This window comes from Anoplopoma fimbria, chromosome 1, assembly GCF_027596085.1.
Source record: "Anoplopoma fimbria isolate UVic2021 breed Golden Eagle Sablefish chromosome 1, Afim_UVic_2022, whole genome shotgun sequence".
Classification (NCBI taxonomy): Eukaryota; Metazoa; Chordata; class Actinopteri; order Perciformes; family Anoplopomatidae; genus Anoplopoma; species Anoplopoma fimbria.
In genome coordinates this window covers 23,298,837-23,321,401 of record NC_072449.1, presented here as the reverse complement: position 1 = coordinate 23,321,401, position 22,565 = coordinate 23,298,837, and the positions used below count along the sequence as shown (strand labels likewise).

At 39.8% G+C, this 22,565-nt stretch overlaps 1 protein-coding gene across 1 annotated transcript; it reads right to left on the bottom strand.

Annotated features, from left to right (window-relative positions):
- Positions 1-1,545: 1,545 nt before the first annotated feature.
- On the bottom strand, positions 1,546-17,803 carry hnf1ba (HNF1 homeobox Ba). The gene is made up of 10 exons (XM_054601794.1): positions 17,125-17,803; positions 14,965-15,164; positions 14,351-14,618; positions 14,030-14,253; positions 8,497-8,651; positions 7,140-7,266; positions 6,873-7,055; positions 6,218-6,336; positions 5,761-5,805; positions 1,546-3,569 (listed from the first exon to the last, which is right to left on the bottom strand). The coding sequence occupies exons 1-10, from the start codon at positions 17,502-17,504 to the stop codon at positions 3,549-3,551; spliced, it is 1,722 nt and encodes a 573-aa protein (XP_054457769.1). The 5' UTR covers positions 17,505-17,803; the 3' UTR covers positions 1,546-3,548.
- Positions 17,804-22,565: the final 4,762 nt, after the last annotated feature.

The following is a 22,565-nucleotide window of genomic DNA, read 5'->3' as shown; positions in this document are numbered from 1 at the left end:
TCCTCTTGTTAAGCAGCATTATTGCTGTTGGCTGGTATTCCTAAATGATAGTAGCCCCTTGTTGAAAGACGTGCAATAAAGAGTATTTAAGACAGTGAAGACATTATTTTCCCAAGAAAGTAATTGTCTGATTGGTTGATACAAAATATCATGTGGCAGCTAGTTATAACTTTAACCTTGTGCTGTTATTACTTTAACATTCAGCGTGTGTAATAAATAGAGACAATGGAATACATTTGATCTGTAATGAGATGGACATCAAATAATCAGGTGTCCATCTGCAAGTTCATGTGCATGTATAATCAGAACATCAGATGGATTAGATGATCAAATAAAACGTTGATCGTATTTCAGAGAAAGTTAGCTACCTACATTAATTCCTGATAAGCATAAGCTCATCCCTCAAATAAAATAACTTACAATGAAGAATACAGGTGATTAAACAATACAATAAGCAAATAACTGCTTGGTCAGCAAATATAAACTGTGTTTAAACCAGAAAGGTCTGGAGCACATTTCTAACAGTTGTCCAAGAACGTGTCAATGAATCAAGCTTGTATTCACAGTCTAATTCACGGCTGAATTAAATGGCATGTTTAGAGAGTTCTGTGTTGTATTTCAAACTCTAACAGATGCTAATGAGCCTTTCAGTAGTTCAGTTTCTTTTAGAGAAAAGAGAAAAAGAGACATGGTCAGATCTTTAGAGGCCCCTGGGTCTGAAAATCAAAGGTCTCATTGAAAACCAAATAGAGCAACATCAGTGGATTACAAGGCTCCAAACAGCAGGACTCCAAGAAGGAGGCTGCAGGTCAACAGGGGGATGGAAAAGCAGAGCTAAGGCATTCTCAAGTGATATAAGTCACTAGGTTTTAAAGGGGTAACTTTTTTTTAACATGATACAAACCTTTATTTTAAAGCGGATGTCTTAAAGCGGCTCAAATTGATTTTTTTTTTTCAGGCTTGAGAGAAAGTTAAAATGACTGGCTTATATCACACTTCATATGCAGATATAACAGATATTACTTTTAACAGAGAAAATCTTATTACAAGAATTTCTAGGAGTTGTGTTTTCAAAACCCCTTAAAATGAGAGTGTATTTCTTGTCATTACAAGAACTATAATGACAGCTTTTTATTATTTACAGTGGGCTACAGAACCAGATAAAGGCTGAAATGAATTGTGCTATCAACATGTTGGGTTCAATGAACTTGTTGCTTGAAATGTAATGTGCACTTTAGATCTATGAACTTCAAAGAGACTGTTTGTCTTATCACGCAGCAACATGACAACATCTTTGTAGAGGCTATAAACTTTTTGTAGAGTTGGAAAGTAACTCAAGTACTGCACTTAAGTACAAATTTAAGGTACTTACATTTTATGTTACTTTAAACTTCTACTCCACTACATTTCATTTTCGTTTCTAAAAGTTACTTTCAGGTCAACATTTTACATAAGATGTAAATGTAGTGTAAGATAATATACAAAATAACCAAAACAATATTCTTTTTGAAAAAAACTTTACTTGAAATATCAACATTTTCTCAGAAAGTATAAATAATGATTTATGATTGATTTCAATTTTTGTACAAAAATAATACATTAGGAGGAGAAAAAAAAATCATATCCTGTCACACAAGTGTGAGTGCCCTCTGATCAGATGGCAGTATATGTGCCTATAATAACAGTCACACACCAACCAACCGACCAACATAATAATAACAAATGTAATGACCTAATATTGAACAGGAGACTGGATCTGACACACTTATGATACGCAGTAATATTGATTCTTGATGCCAAATTTGGACCCCATCTCAACCTTTCTCATCAATGTCCAGCTAAGTTTACATTAGCGAAACAGAACTGAGGCTGTGTTTTCGGACAGAACTTCGCTTACAAAGTCAATGGATCCCGGTATATGTACCTGCCTCATAAACGTACAAACTGGAGGAAAATGTTACAGGAGTTTCTGGTGTTTTCATTCAGAAGCTGAGTTGATAACGAACACAAGCCGACACACTACAGACGCGTCTGTTGCTCGCTAGTTTACAGCCGAAGTCTGTTCACTTCGTACGGGACCTTCGCTGTGTGGTGGCGAACATTCGCGGCGAAGGACGTTCGCTTTCACCCAAACACACTTGGTTACAGTTAGCGTGGGCGTCTTTACCCACAGCAGCTGCTCCTCTCCCCAACATTTCCCAGTCTCTGTGGATTCCTGCATGATTAGAGCAGCTGCTGTCACAACACTGCCCTCTTTCATGTCTCTCTCCTTCACAAAATACCGGACTAATTTGACTGTTTTGTTTCAGAATACTTGTCAACATTTTCCATTCTAACCCTGGGGGGTCCTGGTGTATGATGAGGAGTTATTAACAATATTTGTCCAATTTGGTTTCTTTTCACATTGAGGCAGGAAGTGTAAGGAGGAGGAGGAGGCGGGTGAGCCCCATTCCTGAAATTCACCTGAACCTGTGTGTGCAAACAACGTGGAGGGGAAGGGCAACAGTTAAGAGTGTGTGAGTCAGTCCTCCCTACGAGACACTGCTGGCTGACTCTTATTCTTTGGCATATTTGTCACACATTCACCCATATGCTTTTCTGTTATTTTACAGGCATCTTTCTCAACAGAAACTCCAGCATACAGTTTATACTGTAAGCTATGGGCTAATTGTTGGTGATTTCACTGATAGTGCATATTCATTTCCAGTCTCAAGTGTGTGGAGCTCTGCACAGACTCCCGTTATACAAAAGAATTGCATACACCTTTTTTGACGCATTGCATAGTCCTTTCAAGATTGTCAAAGTCTTTTCAATCACAGTATATACATTGAACAACTCCTGAAGTGATGAATCCCCCCGCATTAATCCCCTGCACTAATGCTAGCACAGTAAAGCTTAGTGTGAAATAATAATATGGAAGACTCCTATAAGGCCCAGTAAAATGTCAAATGCACGCACAAGATCAATACGGGGTTATTGTGATTGTCACACAGTTCTGCTCACGTGCAAGACAATTTGTGTAGGTATCCAGGAACTTGTTGTGAGTCTTTTCAGCCTTCACAGAGGCTAATCACTGTCTCTGTTAGTTTCAGGGTGTCTTCATATTCCCACCTTAAATCACAGTGTAATATTAGTTGTCTCAGAGCCTTCATTCAAGTCTGTACCACAACAGTTTGTGAGCCTTATTTGGGTGCTTGGTTTTTGTTCCATTGTAATGTCAAAAAAGAGGATGACAGGTGGCATACAAAACTGAATACTGTTTTCAAAGATTGTGTTAAAATCATCTTTGTTGATCATGTGTGTGCAACAGAGGGGAATCCAGTCTCCTCACTTTCAGGTGAAGAAAGTTTTTTGTTTTTTTTCCCCTCTGTCCTCATTTCTCATTTTCACCGCCTGGCCCACCGTCTTCGCCAATCCTCTGGTTTTGTTGACTGACTCATCATCCAGCGCGCCGTTGCTGGTTATTAAGAGTTGTCATGGTTACCGCGGTGAGAGGGTGGAAAAATGTGCTCCCGTTGCTGGGCACCGAGGAAGTCAGGTGGACGCTCTCACCAAGCTTGAAGAGGACACTGAAAGGAGAAGGAGAGAAATGTGAGACAGAGTAGACCTGCATTACATAAAACAATAAATACAATCTGTCCAGTAACGCAGGTAGCCTATATATAATGCACATCAAGGCTTCCTCAACGTGACAAATTAAACAACCTACGTTAATAGCAGTGGTGGAAAGTAACTTAGTACAGCTTTGAGGTACTTATACCAGAGTTTTTCCACTTAATGCTCCTTTAGACTTCCATGCTACAACATTTCCAGAGGGAAGTATTACACTTTTATTTTACAGCTATTGTTGCTTTTCAGAATAAGATTGTAAATACATACATATCATAATTGTAAAAACTATGGTGCAGTATTATAGGTTAAATTATTGTGCAGGCAGTACAATTAGCTCAACCTTCACCAAACTACGATGTTAAAGTTACATTTACATGATTCAATTATATTACACGGACAGGATATATTTTACTTTTCATACTTTAAGTACAGTCAGTACAATGCGTTGCTTAAGTAAAATTATGAATACAGGACTTTTACCCGCAATGGAGTATTTTTATAGAATGGTACTTTTACTTAAGTAAACGATTCAAATACTTCTTCCACCACTGGTAAACACATCACCCCTGCACCTTCATGTGCCACACCTGACCAAATACATTCCTCGTCCCTCTTTCTCCCGACTCTCAAAAGCCTTGTTTACTTTGAAATGCTCTTTTTTTTGGATTGTTTGTGGAATTTATTTTTTCACCCCTGGAGGCAGGTGACCCTGGTATGACCCTGCGGCCAGTAAACAGCTTCACCTGATAAAGGTGACCCACCGCTAAGACTTGAGTCATTAGACGCAGGGCTCTGAGCAGAGGTGAGGTTGATACAAACGCAGGTATAAAGGAGGGTTCTCTGTAAACAATGATCATTATAAAGCCTGAGCATGCTAGTCCTGTCACGAGAACAAGGCTGCTCCGTCCAAATAAAGTCCTGATAAGAAAATACCTGGGAGAGCCTACTAGCTAATTGCCCTCTAAATAAATGGGTTTGTGAAATGCTACAGGTTGATGCAGCCAGTGGTGGAAAGTCAGAACTGTTACATCTACTCAAGTACTGCGCCTAAGTACAATTTTGAGGTACTTGAAATAATCAAGTGAAAAATAATTGATAATTGTTAAACTAGTGGTTCACAACCTTTTTTGCCTTAACACTCCTTACATAAAGCACCTGTTGCCATATCAATCTTTTATTAACATAAATCAGATTTGTTTCATTAACTATCCATCAAATATCTTAAACAGCGCCATCTGTGTAATATTTAAAGTATTGAAGTATTACTTGGGTATGTAATCTAAACTAAGGCCTATGATCATAATTAAAAAGTGATGTAGAATTTAAAAAATCCTAACGTGAATATTCAGTCTGGAGAATTCACAGGTAAAAAATTTGAATACATCAAACCACCATTGGGTATAGCTTTGATCACAGCGTATACCTTAATTGTTTTGCAAAAGTTTATCAATTAATATCTGATTGTCTCCATAGAAAGAGCAACACCCTGACCAAAATGCGTCTACATTTCAAAACCGCAGAGAGTTTTGTTTCACTTCCTTCCTCCACCAAGGATACACCGCGCCCTGCTCTGAGCTATCATCCCATCATCCCATCTATCGGTCAGTAGCGCGGCGGTACGAGTGCTCTGCCTCAGCGTGGGAAATTGAGCGTGTGAAAGCACCATGGACAACATTTCAGGCTAGAGCGATCACTGAGAGCAGGGAGAAGTAGGAAAGAGGAAGAGGTGTAATTACCCCACCACCCCCATCTCATCTCCAGCCTCACTGTAGCATGGAGGAAAGTAGCAGCACACCAGGCTTGAGAACTTTGATTAACAGCGGGGCTCATTTCCTGATCGCAGAGGTAACTCTCAGCAGGGAGATGAAAGTGAAAGGAGGCAGCATTAATCTAGAGGCGTTCAGGCTGAGGGAGCAGGTGATTGATTAGATGTCTGTTTCAGAGGAAATAGGAATACTGAGGAGTATACTATCCAGATATCTGTCTCGTCTATTAGTTAGGAGGCAAATTAAGGCATTTGAACATCAGCAACAGACCCAACACTAAAACAAGCAGTGTGTAAGGCTACATAAAGTACTTGATCTGCTTGCTATTATGGTCATTTTAGTAATTTAAAGTGTGTGACTGAACTGATAAAATTGTATTTACCCAGGAGAGACCCCCGAGTTGCACCATCTTGTTTACAGGACCGTCCTAATGTGACAGGAATTAAACAGGTCAACACACATTCGTAATCAACACAAACACAGACTTCTCCCTGTCATAATGTAGTTGCTGCTGCTTCGTCTGTGCTTTTCGATTGTGTTGCGTCTCAATCAGAACAGGGTGAGGCTGATTTATGTGTATCAGTAGGTAATGCGTGAGCTAATCAAGCGTTAAAGTGCTTTTCAAAAGAGAGATTTAATGAAAGGATTATTCTATATGTTGCAAGATATAAGAATTACAAGAAAAACTGCAAAAACATCTAAGATTTACTGCTGATTCTCATGCAAGTACCCAACACTGATTACAGACTTTCCCCTTTTCAATTTAAAACCCCCAGTAGCAGGCAGGCAGGCAGAGGTGAGAACATGCGTCTAACTGTGGCCTCTGTGCTGTGACTTACCGTCTTGTTTGAGGACATGGAGCTGAGGGTGCTGAGGCTGTTGGCGTCTGTCACAACCATGGCCGAAGGGAAACGTGATGGATGGGAATATTGTGGCGGCTCTTGCTTGTGAGGATACACTGCAAAGGAAAGTCAGAAAAAATACCAAGATTTACACACTTCCACGTGGATTTTGTTTTTAAAAAGTACTCAGTTTCAAGGTTGATATCAAGTTAAAAGCAACTGCAGATACCAAAGGAACAAGAGAAGTAAGAACTTATCAAAAATGTGGTATGAGTGTACCTGTATGAGTATATAGTGAGTGGAGCATTCACTTTCTATTTTTGTTTTTAGTATTGAGAGACAGTTTGGAAATCATATGTCCATGTATGAAACCAAAATTGAATTAGTGTTTAGTTCGGTAATAAGTCATAATAGGATGTTATAGAGTTTTTTTAGGCTCTATTTTACACACTGGTTCGCAATATGGGAATTGTACCCCTTAAAGGGTCCCCAAGATAACTACCAGGATAGGAGAAAATCAAAAACATATTTCCTCCACACCTCAACACTTTACGCTTTTAGGCCTCTACAGTTATTGAAATGAAACAAATTAAAAACGTTTTAACTGCTCACGCATCCAAAGATGATGAGGGTAGAAATGAGTGTTACTCACTGTGCGAGTGTGTGACAGTAGCCATGAACGGCTGCTGACTCATGTGGCTGGGGGACTGCTGCATGAGGCTCTGCTGGTGGGGGCTGTGGAGATGTTGGGAAAACTGCACCGGCTGCAGCGCCGCTAGGCTGCCCGCCACGCTGTTGATCACTGGCACCGATTGAGATTGCGATGTGTTTAAACCTAGTGAGACACAGCAAAACCTCAGTCAAGTCATGCAGTGAGGAAATAAATGCAATGACTTTCACTTCTTGATTTAGGACTTACTCTGGGCTATGGCCATGACTCCAGATAGAGGCATGATGAGGTTCTGTGTCTGCTGATGGCTGTGATGGGAACTGTGGATGTTGGTCAGTGTGCTGACTGGAGGAAGACCTCCACCTGAACCTGAGATCTGGGGAAAGATGAAGGAAATCAATACAATTAGAGTTCTGATGTATTGCTGTAATGTTTTATAACAAACTACACCACTTAAAGTTATGAGTGTCTGCTATGTAAATTCACATAAATGTATTTTCAAAGTGAAACAGATGTTGGCTGCAAAACAAACAACAGACATAAATGTTGACTTAGTTCAGATTCTTTTGTATAACCCTGTACTTGTGCAACTCCACTCACACACAGCACACAAGCAAATACTGATAAGAAACAAAAGGTCAAGAAGAAAAAGAATTGTACTAAAAATGTCAGCAGACTGTGCGTGAGTTTGTGTAGCACATTGACAGTGTCTGTTTATCTGTGTGTTGGTTCATGGGAATGATTACGTGAATAAAAAATTTAAAAAACATCTATGTATTTACAGTGATGGCTTTCTGGATCATCCCACTCAGTGGGGTTGCTGCTATTGTACTACTGCCAGCTGCCCAGAGAAAACAGACCAGCCAAACACACATCTGCAGATAAACAAAACTATCAGCTCTGACCTGCTGTAAAATACACAGCCTGTGGTCAGTTTACTTAATGTCGCTCCAAAAGACAGAAGTATTTTGATCTGACAGGGAAGTTATTGAACTTCAGTTACATGTCATTATATTTTATGTGACCCTGGACAAGAAAAGTAGTTAAAACGGTAGAATTAAGGGTTGAACGGCAATAAAATTTTGGTCCAAAGAAAAATACTACATTTTGATGGTAAATCCCACATCTTATATTAAAAGTATGGTTGCACCACAACTCAAACGCTATGGGCCAATGCAGAGGTTTCCTTGTCACTGATCAAATATTGGACTAGGGCAGAAGGGAGAAACTCTGAAGTAGACACAAACAAAAAGAACACATTGGGTAGAATCAAACGTTGGCGTCATTTCTCTAGCAGAACAAGCAGGGCTCCACCTGTGGCTCCTCTTTGCGAGGCATTTAATCAATAAGAACGGAATGTTTCTTTGTCAGGTTTATTGGCTGATGCCTGAGCACTCTGGTCTTGTGAAGGCTGTGTGCTAGTCCAGCCATGGCCTGCCACCCTGGCTCCACCTTTCAAACAGAGCAGCACAATGTGCTAATTGTTGGCTCTTGCCCGTGGGTCCATGGGATAGGAGGTTCAGGAACCTGCTTTGTACGTTTATGCTAAAGGAAGGCCGGGCCTTATCTAATCTGAGGCCATGAGGGCCCAGGTGTGTTCACTCACCATCTTGGCGTCAGGTGACAGCAGACTATGGCTGTGGTCCAATCCTCCCGGAGACACCTGTTGGAGCACCGACTGGCTGGTCGCCATCACGTTGCTACTGTGGTGGCTGATGGCCGTGGATGATGTGACCTCACCGGGGCCTTGGCTGTAACGCACTGAGAGAGAGAGAGAGAGAAAGTTAGTTTCACTCGTCGCTTCCTACAACTATAACAGCTGCTGTGTCCTACAACTATAACAGTTATGTAGGGCAGAGAGATAGCAGTGGAGGCCTCTGTGCTGAGAAACAACGCTGTCACTCCAATCTACCTGCTCTTTGACGCAGACAGGGGAGGCCAGAGCAAACAAACACAGTGACCTGTCTGCTGCTATCTGCTTAGCTCAGCCAAGGCCATTCACCACGTTCACTCACTCACAACAGAACTCCCATCAGGCTCTCTGATCAGCACACAAACGCTACTAACAGTGTTCTTAATTGCGCCTGTGTGAAGTTTCAACAGAAGTACTCAGATCTTTTACTCAAGCAAAGAGTACTAATACGATAATGTAAGTCCTGCAATAAAATAAATAAAGGATTATAGGTATTTTCCACAAAGTGTGTTTAAAGTAAAATTCAAAGTACTAATTCTGCAAAAAAATAAATGGCCCCTGTGAGTGTAATATTATTATATATTACATTGTCAGATTGTTCATACTGATGCATCAATGTGTAAGCAGCATTTTACTGTTGTAGCTCGAGGTGGGGCTTGTTTTAACTACTTTATATACAGTTTCGTAGTTTAATTAAGTGATAACTTTTTTGTGAAATATTTGAAAATTGTACATCTTTCAGCCTAACTAAAATGATCTCAGATGTGTATTTGTAAGCTTATCATTTCTTTTTTATTGTAAAACTTTTTTAATTTTAAAAGAAGAAAAAAATTGAATCTATTAAAAAAAATAGTACATTGTCCTCTGACATGTGGTTGAGTAGAAGAATAAAGTGGTAGATTAAAAAAAGACCCTAAAAACTTTTTGGTGTTATTTTTACATCTCTACAGTGAGGTTTAAATGAAAATGTAATTCTTCTTTTAGTGCCATCACTTAATCCTGTGTCTAGACTTCTTGTTGTCTCTCACTGGAGGCCCAAAGGAATGCTTCACCCCACCACAACTGACAATCAAATGCCTGTTTGCCGATGCAGGCCCCCTCTGATACCAACAGAGTAAACATTACACAATTACAAGCAATGTCAAACACATTCTTATCCTGTGGTCTCAGCCTCACACAGACGGAGAGAGCGTCCCTCCCTCAGTGACAGTGTAGAGACACACTGTGTTTTCCCTCAGATCTAACTTCTTCCTTGAGCCCTTCGTCCCTGACCCAGGTGTGACAGCCTGAACGTCCTGTCGACGTCGGTCAGACATGACAGAATGTATTGATATACAGCCATTTTGAGATAAAAGGGAGGGAGAGGCGCTGACACTACATTTGACCAATGAGGGGGGCATTGATTTCTTCTTGCTGCAGGATGTGTTTGCAGATCTGACAGTTTGCTTTAGGTATCAGGAAATACAAATCTTTTTTTTATCCTGAAATCCTTCAAAATCATCTTTCTTTGCATTGTTGGAATGCATACAGATTCATGTGTATCAACGCATAATATGTCACAGCAGTTATCGTAATAGTCTTGTATAAGATTCTGTACATTTAAAGCAATATTTGACATTTTAGGAAGTACGTACTGAGAGTTAGCTCTAGGCAAGATGGCAAACAAGTATATTTCCCATTTTGTCAAACTATTCCTTTGACTACAGACACTTAAAATACAGATACCGCGATGTCTGAAGCCACAGTGCCATATTTCATCCTCTAAAGTACCTGTCCTCCATTTTGTTCAGACCACAGACTTCATATTGTCTTCTGCAACATACTGGCAACCCCACAACACTCCACCGTGCCTTGTAAACACTGCCACAGAACAATAAAGCACTCCATTGGACTCATGACCCCCATTGCCACACAATAGAGGAGGACTCATAAAAAGGCAGTTATCTCGATGCTGGACGACCTCTTAAAGTGTCAGACACAGAAAAGGATGCTATTCAGGCTAGTTTTGTTACTTTGGGTCCGGCAGTAATCCCGCTGCACGGAGCCTCGTAGTAAGTAAGGGCGACGTCCACGATCTGAACTAAGAAACTCTGCGTTTTTAAAGAACAAGTTTTTAGAGACACTATATTTTTAGTTAGAGATTCTGTAAAACTAAAGATTTGCTCTGGCAAGATGGGACAATCATTCAATTCAAAATTCAAGGGGTCTTTTTGGAGGGCAGGGGGGAGGGCGAGAACTTCAGAGGGGGAGTGGTAGCAAGGATCTTCAGCAGGTTTTAAAGGCTCTAGCTCCCTGTGTGACCCATGTTATATCAAAGCCTGCCTCCCCAACCCCAGGCAGTGCTCATTGTAGTGCCGCTGCATATGACAGACCTCCTGGGTCTCTGCAGGACGTATCCAGTCTCTTCTTTGTGGCTCTCTGGGAGTCACAGAGCAGTGGAAAGTGCAGACCTAGGCCATTATTTCTTATGTGTGAGTGTGTGTGTGTGTGTGTGTGTGTGTGTGTGTGTGTGTGTGTGTGTGTGTGTGTGTGTGTGTGTGTGTGTGTGTGTGTGTGTGTGTGTGTGTGTGAGCATGTGTGTGTCTTGTTTCAAGCTAGCCTGAGGTGACGGAAAGCAACACAACCCACGGATAATCCCCCCCACTACTGTGTCTGATCAGGAACTTCTGAGTCTGCTAGTTTTGTAATGTGCAGAACAATGCAGCTCAGCAGTTAAAATATCAGTGCTGAAAGAAGTACTAATCTATCAATACTTAATTACAAGTTAAAGTCCTGCATTCAGAATAAAAGACAAAAGCATTGGCATAATGTTCTTAAATTAATGTACTTAAATTATCAAAAGTAAAAGAACAAGCGGCCCGTGTGACAGAAGTATGATTACATTTTTCATTATGAGATTGTGTCAGCTGGGATTGGTTTAAGAGGAATCGTGGGGTGGGCACTACACTTCTGTAACGTCTGTCGAGACGCCATTATTAGCTCTAACCACAATACGAGATCATGGGCAGGGCAGAGCGGCGGCCATGAGCTAGCTCTCTTTGTTGAAGCAGCTAACAACTAGACATCTGAAAATTTAAAAAGCGGCGCCAACAAGCCACAGATTTTGGTTAAGCGAAAGGGTTTGGAAAGAAAAGTTTAATCCTTAACAATGAACGGTATTTTGTAAGATTATTCTCTGTTGTTTTTGTTCAATCTTGTATCAGCTGGCAAATATATGAAGTGACGTTTAAAGTACAATATTTACCTTTGAAATGTAGAGTATGAGTTAACATACAATGTAAATACTCTAATAAGTACTAGCGTAAATGTACTAAGTCACTTTACACTACTGCAAACAACATTTTCTTTGGATTATTTCATTATATTAAATGCATAATTATTATTGTAGTTATTAAATTCATGAGTAAATCAATCATTAGAAAATATAGAGTTGTATATTATAATTTAGTCTGCATATTTATGTGATCAACTAACGTGTTAGCGGAGGTTAAGGCCTTCAAAGTAAAATATAATTATTATTATTAACGGATGAATGGTGGAAAAAAATATTACACAGGATTACACAAATGCGTGCACAAATATGCCTTCTGATAAACGATGTAATCTGCCTGTGATCCGTTTCATTTCTGAAAGTCAAAAAAACCTCACCAAATAAACTGCACGTCACACTGTTTGACTGTCTATTCAGTTGTGACCGACTGATCAACGAACTGAAACAGAATCAATGAAAACTCCCAAAGTAAGAGGAGTTTCTTTGATCCGACCCAGCGATGACCTCTCTCGTATGACTGAAGGTGTGGCGACAGTTTAGGGGGGTTACTGGGTTTCTCTGTAGGCGAAGAAGGGGTCATCAGTCCTGTCTGGCCAGAAAAGGGCCTATACCCCAGTGGACAGCTCCTGCTGCTCCAAGTCTGCATCCAGCCTCAGCAACTATGCCAGTGCCCATAAAGATGAGGGGGGAGGCTTTAAAACCAGTCCTCCTCAAGGCCCAGCAGAGATAAATGAACCTAGGTTACAGTCACTGCAGTCTTCTAATACACCACAGACAATGGGACCTCCTGCTGAGGCAGAGTATAGAGAGTAGAAGTCAGATGAGCCCCTTATCAAAGGCCTAGGAGATGTAGTAGCAAAGGATTTTAATTGTCCATTAAGCATGCATAATACAGGCCGTGCCCTAGCAACGCAATGAGACGCCCCGCTGGGATATTATTGTCAGGCCAGGGGCTGACACTGAAAAACAGCTGATGCTGTCGGCAGGATGCCAGCAGGACACCTTGTAAGCAGCCAGCTGAGGGGTTTTTTTTGTGGGGAAGAGCAAAGTTTTTTCCACCAATGCACCGACCCTTCACTAATACAACCTTATCGCTGACCCTAGGGCTTGGCAGTCTGAGGTCAATGCCTGGTCAGGTGTTCCGAGCAACAATGAAGAAAACGGAAAAAAAAATCAAGCAAACAGACAATCACCAAAGGTAAAAGAGCAAGCCAAGGCAAACAGTTTGTTTTCCCTTCAAAGCTCGCTCGTGTTCGAACATGAGAGGACAACAATAGGCTCTGAGTGAGACTCTCAAATCACAGTTTTATGGAGGGTGAGTGATGGCACGGAGGATAATGCTCTGTGAGGCCTATCAGCTTTGTTTTTATGTCGTATACACCAAGTAGACTCAGTCAATACTAATTACTGCGAATGCAAACATCAGGTCAGGGTGAAATGGTCAGAGCAATAGCACGCAGCCTTTCCTTGTTTTGGAGACTCTCTGAGTGGAGTCATTAGCAACCTGCATGGGAGGAGGAAATGTGGAAATGACGGCGTTATGTTGAGGTAACCTGGATGTGTCTGTGCCCCCCTCCCTGACCCTGGCATGACCCTGGCCTGTCACAGGATTGCTGCCCTTTGTGTCATGCTTCTCCATGCTGACTTTGGAGTGGAGATTGCAGGTACAATGTGGATTGTTCTCAGTGTGTTTTCAAAGATCAGAATAACAATGGCATTTGCTCAGCTCACTCACTCACGCTCATTGATCACTTGTCCCCTCTTTCTCTGCCTCTCTGATCACATCAACTGTGCTTAGTATTGCCCCGACGAAGAAAACAAAATCATGGGCTTCATTGCACTATTACCTCAAATTGAGGCGTAAACACCGTACATTTAATGCGGTGAATCTGATAAATCTGCACAAATAACATTTAACTCCGTCAATTTTACACATCAAAGTCTGACGTAGGCCCAGGTTTTGACGAAGTCAAACAATGTGTTGAGTAAAAAGGACAATATCTCAGGTTGCTGTATTGATTTTGAGATTTTTTTTCTGTCTGACTGTGTTATAGGAATCCAACCTTAAATCGGTAAAGTACTCTTTAAAGAAAAATTCATCATCATAACACATCCTGTCTGTCTGCTCTCTCTGATGCTGAACTGCATGAAAGGTAATGGCACTTGGCATCTTACTGGGAGGTGAAATGCTGGTCTGGGGATGATGTGGCGAGCTGTGGGACAGCAGAGGGTTCATGCTGTGGGGCGGAACGCTGATGGAGTCCATGGCCAACTTCTGCCTAAAGGCTTCCTCTTTACGCCGGTTGGCAAACCAGTTGTAGACTCGCACTTCAGTGACCAGATTTGAGCCGAGGCCCTGGGCTTTGGAGGGGGAGACGCCTCTCTGAAGACACTCGGCTCTGCAGGAAACAGATGAAAAAGGTGAAAAATGAGGGTTGTTTTTTTTCGGGTGACATTTTTCAAAGAAGGTGGAGGAATGTGTGATGTTTAATCTACCTGTTGCACTCTTCTACCAAAGCTTCCCTCTCCTCCTTGCTGGGGTTCTTCTGGCGTTCATAGGCCTGGTACAGGATTTGCTGGGATGCAGGCCCCCATTTGAAACGGTTACGTCTCATTTTCTTGCAGGAGGGTTCGCTGCCGACCTCTTCACCTGGCTGACCCATGCCCTGACCGGACGGGTTGAACTCTGGGAAAAAAAACACCGGATCCTGATTGCCTTTGTCGGTCATGTTGCTCATAGAGCCTTGCACTGCCTGGTTGAACTCTGCAAAATAAGAAGTGGTACAGTCAATAAAACTCAATTAAAAATGCTTTCTTTTAAAACCCCAACAGGAAAACACACATTTGTAAAAGGAGAAGCTAGTTATGTACATAATAGTGGTGTTTTTTTGTCCATAAATAATATCTATTTCCTTTTAATGCATTACGACAAACTTACATAGGATCTAGCACCCATTGCTGAAGGTGCTGTACATGTCATCCAGGATGAGGAAATGTCCACCCAAAATTGATATCCCTACAGGTTTTAAGCCCGAATAAAGTGCTGTGCTGTTGCCAAGTACACAATACAGGCCGAAGCCAAGCTGTGAGAAACTCAAATATTAACTTACGTTGTAGAATTTCCCGCTGTTTCCTGACATACCAGGTGTAGAGGGCCGCTCGCTTCTGTGTTTTCATGGGCGTGCCTTTGTTGAGGTGCTGGGAGAGGTGAGACTGGTTCAGCCCTGTGACGTCCACCACCTCCCGTTGGGGGATGTTGTGCTGCTGCATGTAACCTTTGATCATGCGGGCAGCACGCCATGGATCCTCTCTGGGTTCAGATAAAACACAGGAGCAGAAAATCAGTCATCTCACCGCCGAACTAATGGCAGCTTTCAGAGGGAAGTCGTAAAGAGCAAAACCACCTTTACTGATGGCTGAAACAAAGTTTTTGGTCAATTTCCTGCTATTAAATTAATGTAAACAAATGACGAAATAAGTCATGCAAGTGGGAAGATTTGGTTAGATTTGTTGATATTAAAATGGTTTATTTATATGTATACAAAATATACAAATATGGAAATACTCTGATGAAACAAACATGAACTTGTTTCTTTCCTTTAGCGTCACTGTTGTTTAGGGCCTCAAGTTTAAAGGGGAAGTCCCTTCAAAGTAGACCCGTTTATCATTGTAACTCGTTCAATAGGCTGCACATATTCAAGGTTCAAGTGGTTTCAGGCAGGTTGAGAAATTTGGACCTAGTATTTGTTGCCTAAATGCAAGACTTCAGCATGGAAACAGTTGGATTAGGTTTGTGTAAATTGAAAGTAAGCATGAACTTAAAAAGTCTAAATTTAAAAGAACCCCAAAACTGTATAACAAATCTTTAGATAGATTGACAAAACTTAAAACTTGAAAATTGTAAGGAAAAACATATTTGTCAGATCTTTTAATAGTATTTAGAAAAAAATACAATACTTTAATCAGTCTAAAGGATACATAACATATAGCATAATGTATTTATATGTATATAACCAATATTTTAATCAAATATAAATGCATTTGTCATACTAAGATCAGATATTATTTAATTGCTAATCAAAGGAACTTGAGATCAGGATTCTATATTTGTTTGTAATATTAGAGATATTCATTTCAAAAGAAAGGCGAAGTTCAGTAAAGAATATATTTTTTTCCTTTCAAGAAATTACATTTTCTTCTATTCACATGAACGTTGCATTAATATATGTATCATTAAAACACGCTCTTACCTGTAGAGTTAGCACTTGAAACTATTCTTTCATAATTCAAATTCCTGCAGCAGTATGACGGCGAACAGCAAAAATATACTCGGATGTAAAACGGATCCGAGATTAGCAGGCCTGACACACTGACATCGGTAATTGTCGCAAATCTACACACATCTGTTTGTTTTGGAGAATGTGGAGGCCTACATCTAAGTCTGCGGGTTAAGTGGGAGATGTTAGTTTATAACTTTTGACAATGAATAACCAGATCTCCATTCACTCTAATCACACGCCACTGTGTATCTTTCAGTTGATGATTTATAGAATAAAATTAATAATAACTTAACTACACGTGGGTTAGTTTTGATATTCTTCCGGTCCGTGTTAGGACCTCAAATATTAGTTTTACAGTGAATCAAGTGGTCTGAGTGGATTAAAGGAATTAGAAGCATGAGGTCCAATTAGGATGTGTTTACTGACACATGCGTATGTGGGAAAAAATGAAACTGTTTAAGTCATACGTTTATACTTAAATTGTTTTTTTCTTATAATAATGGTAAGAATGTGATATCGATTTAATTATATTTTCTATCTAATTTCGATTCACTTTCTCTTCATTTTTTTTTTTTGAGAGGTGGAGTAGGCCGATAGTTAATAATAAATAGATCTAACTTCAGCTGATATTTTGCAACGGTAAATAAATAATAAACCGTGTGTATAAATAGTAACCAGATTGTGGAAAACTGACCGCGGCGGGTTATTTTTAAAATTGTAAACAAAGAAGGGAAATCATAATTTTATATATATAAAAGGTCGATTTATTTAATTGTAGGCTTCATTTTTTTTTTTTTTAACCGCAAACCTAAAGCATTTGATGTGAGTTACAGTAAACAGAGTACAAAGTGCAAAGTGGAAAAAGTGAATATAAACACTACAGTGTCTATTTTTGACTCAAATCTAATATATTTTGTGTTTAAACTTTAAAAAAAAAAAAAAAAAAAAAAAAAAAAAAAAAAAAAAAAAAAAAAAAGTAATTTAACTTACGCCAACATGCGGTCCACCTCCGCCCTCTGCTCGGCGGCCTCCTCCGTGTTGAGCGACTGGAGCTCCTTCAGTATCGGCGGGGTGTCGTAGTCGTCCCCGTCCTCTGAGCCCTCGTCACCGGACATCTTGCCCTTGTTGTGGCCGTTTGTGAGCTGGTGGAAGACCCGCTTAGAGTCGACGTCCACCCCGTTGGTTTTACCGCTCTGGGGAGGAGACGGCGACATGGGCAGACTCTCCAGTTTTACTCCAAAGCCGGGCGGACTGGGGTCCATATCATCCAGGGCCTGGATCAGAACATCTTTGGTAAGTCCTGAGTCCAGCAGGGCGCTGAGGAGCTCCTGCTGCAGAGATGTCAGCTTGGATACCATATTAGAGAACATTAAAAAATCAACATAGGCCTGCTGTTTGCTCGCTGCAGCAGAGGGGGGAAAAGGGAGGAAACAGAGGGATAGCCTATAAATGAAGAAGTAAAAAAATAAACTTCCTGTCTTCCTCTCTTGCGGGTTGCTGACACCTGCTCCGAGAAGCTGCTTCACTTCCCTGTCGAAGGGGAGGATGGAGCTACTTTGTCATGATGCTTTCTGAGTGCAGGGGGATATAAAACGTGGTAATGAGTGGGCCGGCTGATGGGAGCCTTATGTAAATCCACTGAATAAGGCCCTCTCTGGGCCGAGGTAGACATGTGTTTACACTGCTGCACTGCTGCTTTTATTGGCTTCCCTTATCAGCAAAACTTTCATGGACTTTGGACCCTGTTGTATATGCCATAAAGACTTTTAAGAAAGGCGAGCTGCACATATTCACACTGCTGGATCTTTTTTTTTATTATAGTTTAAGGCCTTGAAGTAGTTCCGCGAGTAGAAGCAACAGGTTTACTCTTGTGTATTTCATTTACTAATTATTTAGGTTTTCAAGGGCTCTCATTACTACTTAATGGGATAATCGTATAGGTGTTAATAGCTGCCGTTCAGCTTGATTCCTTCAACAAAGTCCAATAAACGCATTAGGTCACAAAAAGAAAAAGGTTAACTTTATCTGAAAAAGCAGCCAACAATTAGTATTAATTATTTCTACAAAGATCAATCAGACTCCATCTTTAGGATTACATTAATGAAAAAATGTATTTTTCGTTGGGGTTTTTTTTCACTTTAAATGATGTAACTACACTATGTTAATGGTCAATACATATGTACTTAGAAAACGTGGGACAAGAATCCGTTTTAGAAGTTCTAAATTGCCTCAATTGTCTCTTATCTGCACAAAATGTCAAGACACGATATAAACTATTTGGGTTCCTTAGATTGCTAAATGAAACGCCTCCGTTTTTTATCTCACTTTGCAAATTTAGAGAAAGACCCATAAACCTTCAATTCACTCAGGGGATAAACAAACCAAACTTTTAACCATTAATGTAAGAACAGAGGGAAGTTATTTGGGACCTTTTCACCTTTGTTTCCTTGTGGAACTGTTCTGTAAATAAAATAATAATAAAGGTGTTCAGCTGCTTATCCTCCTTCAGTTAAAGCCTCCCTCTGAGACAAAGACAGGGAGGTCAACGAACAGGTGCAGAGCGATGCTGAAGGTGTCCGATCTGACTTTAAAGTTCAAGCAAAACCATTCAAATGTTTTTATGTAAACTTTATTAAACAACTTCTCTTGCAAACATTAAATAATATGGTGTGCTACATGTAGTTTGATAGTCAATAGGGGACATTTAGAAAGCAGATCAAAAGGAAATGAACCCTGAAAAGAAGGGTACAACTGTTTATAATTTATATAAATCCGGATTTCGCTTTTGTTGTTATTTGAAGATGGTTTGAAATGTATCAGTGTGTATCTTGTTAAATTACCCTTAAACTATCTTCAAAACTATATCGCATTTTCAACGGAGAGGGGGAATACTTTTTTAAATATTATAACCAGTGGCTGAAAGGGGTTCGAGCCTGTGTTATAATAATGGTTTTACTGGAAAGTACAAAATGAAAAAAATGATCGCACTCTCAAAGTCTAACTCAAATGAGACTCCCTGGTTAATTACACGATTAACAACTAGCTGCGATGTTCACAGACACACGAATACATATATATATTAAACACGCTTTATGAGGAATGAAAACAAAATAGATTTAAAAATAAAAAAAACGAAATAACTAATGAATAATTATAAATGAGAGCAAAGATACAGTTGTAGACCTATATGATACATCATGGTGTGTTGGCATGTTGCACCTCTCCATTAGCGTGAGTCTGTAGCCTGACCAGAGGTGAGACAGATACAATAAATATATATTGCATTCATGAAGGCCTTACAGTTTCTAGAAACTACAGGGGGAGATGTTTCCATCGACACTCTGTAGTTTCAACAGCTTTATAGACGACATGAGGAACATATTATTGACTTTCAATCTTAGTAAAAGGCCTGTATGGCATCTGAAATGAGACTCAGTGGTGAAAATGCTCATCTCACAATGACAAAAACATCTCTATAAGGGTGTATTGTGTAACATTGTATATTAATTGCATTAACTATTGAAATTGATGAAGACTGCAAAAAACATTATTTCTGTTGTCTATTGAAAATCACATTAGTTAGGTTGAATAGTAACTATTACATTTTTTTTCACGATAGTATGATTGAATTTTCAAATTGTATTGAAGCAATTACAAATATTTATATTTTCAGATTTCCTGTATATCCAAAATATCATGAGATTAACGATATGTAGCCCACTGTTTCAGCCAGGTGGAGAATTGAAAAACCTGGGACCCGGATCAACCTGCTGTATAAATTAGCTCCCTGTACAGCAGGTTGGTTTTAGGCTATTAGTTGCCATAGAAACAGAATCATTGTTTTGATGATAGAACATTGCATTAGGAAGTTGTGTAGTTTCTTACAAAACTATAAAAGGCACAAATTATTATTTTTTTCTGTGGAAATCACACCAACCCAAGTGAAATAATCTTTTTACAACTTGGCTGTAAACATAAACAACATAAACACAGAAGCCACTGACCTCTTCTGTGAATATGAATGATGGTTTTCAAGATACGTAGCAAATTATTGGTTAGACGTGTAATCTTTCAGTGTAGTATCAATGTGGTTGATCATTAGTAATACAGGATTGCCCTCAACCTATTAGCACCAGAGCCAATATGATGCAGAGACGCTTTCTTAAACACAACATATGTTGGTAGTGGAAGTTTAACCTTGCAGGACATTTTTGTAACCAAATGTAACTAATATTATATGAATATAACAACAGTTACACTACAGGAAGAGATGAACACATAAAGTTTGATAGGGTCATTAACTAATCCACTGCTGAGTACTGGAGATACAGTTCTCTAGAGGAATGTTAATGATTTTATCACAGTGCAGACATATTGAAAGTACTTTTGTTATATTGGGACATATCATCAAACAGTTGTTTTCTGCTAGAGCCTTTGATGTCATTACGCAGATTACAGTTTTTTTTCTCTGGCTAGTATTCTGTCATAAAGTTTCCCTGTGTTGTGAAACCTAGCTGCACTTACCTCCACTGTGTTAAGTGCCACAGCCACTTATTGGGGTACAGTAAATAACCCAGTGGAAACACATAAATTACAGTCTGCTGCTCTGTCATCTCTGTTAATGACTCAAGTTATTTTGGGGCCCAAACAAACTGACTGATATTCTTAATAACAGAATAAATTGGGCCTCTGCTGTCTGAAAATTAAACTTCTCACACAATCAGAGGGAAATATAGTGTTAAAGTAATAGTTAGATATGGTTAAAGAAATATGATCTAACAAATAGTCACATTAATTGAGTTTGCTGCCAGCGTTCATAAATTATACCAATTTGAACAAAGAAAAGGATGATACACCTTTGTCTAAATCTAATCGAGAATCTGTAAATCTAAGCCGAAAAATATAAAAAGAACACATTTTATCAGAGAGGTAATAACTTAACAAGCAACAGTAGCATTAACAGACATACGCACACAAACTTACAAAAACATACATCTTGTCACCTTTGGGGGACAACACTTGTCTTGGCTTACATTTTTCTGGCACTTTCACATGTCTCCATTTAAAATCTGTCAACCATTAACGACAAATAATAACAAGCAGCAAAAAACAGTTTATCCAGTACACAGACCATCACGTCTGTTGTGAAATCGGCCTGAGCGCTGGAGCGTGATGTGGAACATACCCTGCCCATTAACACTTCACACAGATCGGTGACAGGCGGGTTGAGTAACTGGGGGACTTGGACCATCCGGGGATGGGACAGTCCACCTGTTTCCTCTATCTATACCTGTCATCCACCTGAGCATAGACCAACATCCAACAAAAAGACCAAAACAAATAATTCATTTATTGATATATTTATCCTTATAATTTAAAATGTGTATTAATCCGCAGTTAAAAATAGTCCCCAAAAACTACAGTGGTTAGTAAATGATTAAGCTATTTTTAATATGAGGAAGTCCGTTGCATAAGCAAACCTCAAAACTAAGTAAAGCTACGTTGGAAGTTTATATTGAAAAGACACTATGCTGAAGAAGTAGAAAGTGACAATTTGTCTGTGACACATCCAAAACTGACGCAAGGGGTGCCCAGACTGCATAGTTTGAGGCGTAGGGCCGCTGACCAAGATGCAGTATTTGAAGAGTTCGGATTGAGAACCATAGACTGTTTAAAATAGGAACGTAGTCTCCGTGATGTCACCAATAGGTTCTGAAGAGCCGCTGTTAAACTCTCATTATCGGGAAAAAAAACTACAGAAACCAAAACCATTTTTTGTAGTGGCGGGCTATAAACATCAACCGGAGGTTGCACGTGTTGGTCAGTCCTGACAAACCTGGTGTAAATCAAAGGTTTCCAACGATGAGGTTTGGAATCTTTTTAAAAGAAAACGTCTAAGAACAGAGGGTATCGTATGTTGAACAGATTGTAGTCCCTTGAGGCAAATTTTGTTATTTGGGCCTGCACAACCTGGCCCCTTCATACCTTTCCGATCACCTACACCGACACACTCCCACCATTCCAACCTCAGATCCATCGACGCCAACCTCCTCACCCCCCCTACCCAGTCTATGTATCGAACCTGGGGGGACAGGGCCTTCTCCATTGCTGCCCCCTCCCTCTGTAACTCTCTCCCCCAGCACCTCAGACATTCCCCATCACTCGCCACTATCAAAACTGCACTTACTCTATTTAAATCTGCTTTCAACCTGGGATGCTAGTTATGCATGTCTTTTTTCTTGTTGTTGATTATTTCTGTTATAATGTCATCTCTCTGCCTTGTTTATGTTGTTATTTAATTCACTGTTTCTGTCTTTACCATGTAAAATACCTTTAAGTACCTTTTAAAGCACGATACAAATAAAATGTATTATTATTATTATTGAAAAAACTGACTTGGCTTGGCAATATAGATCATTTAACATAATAAA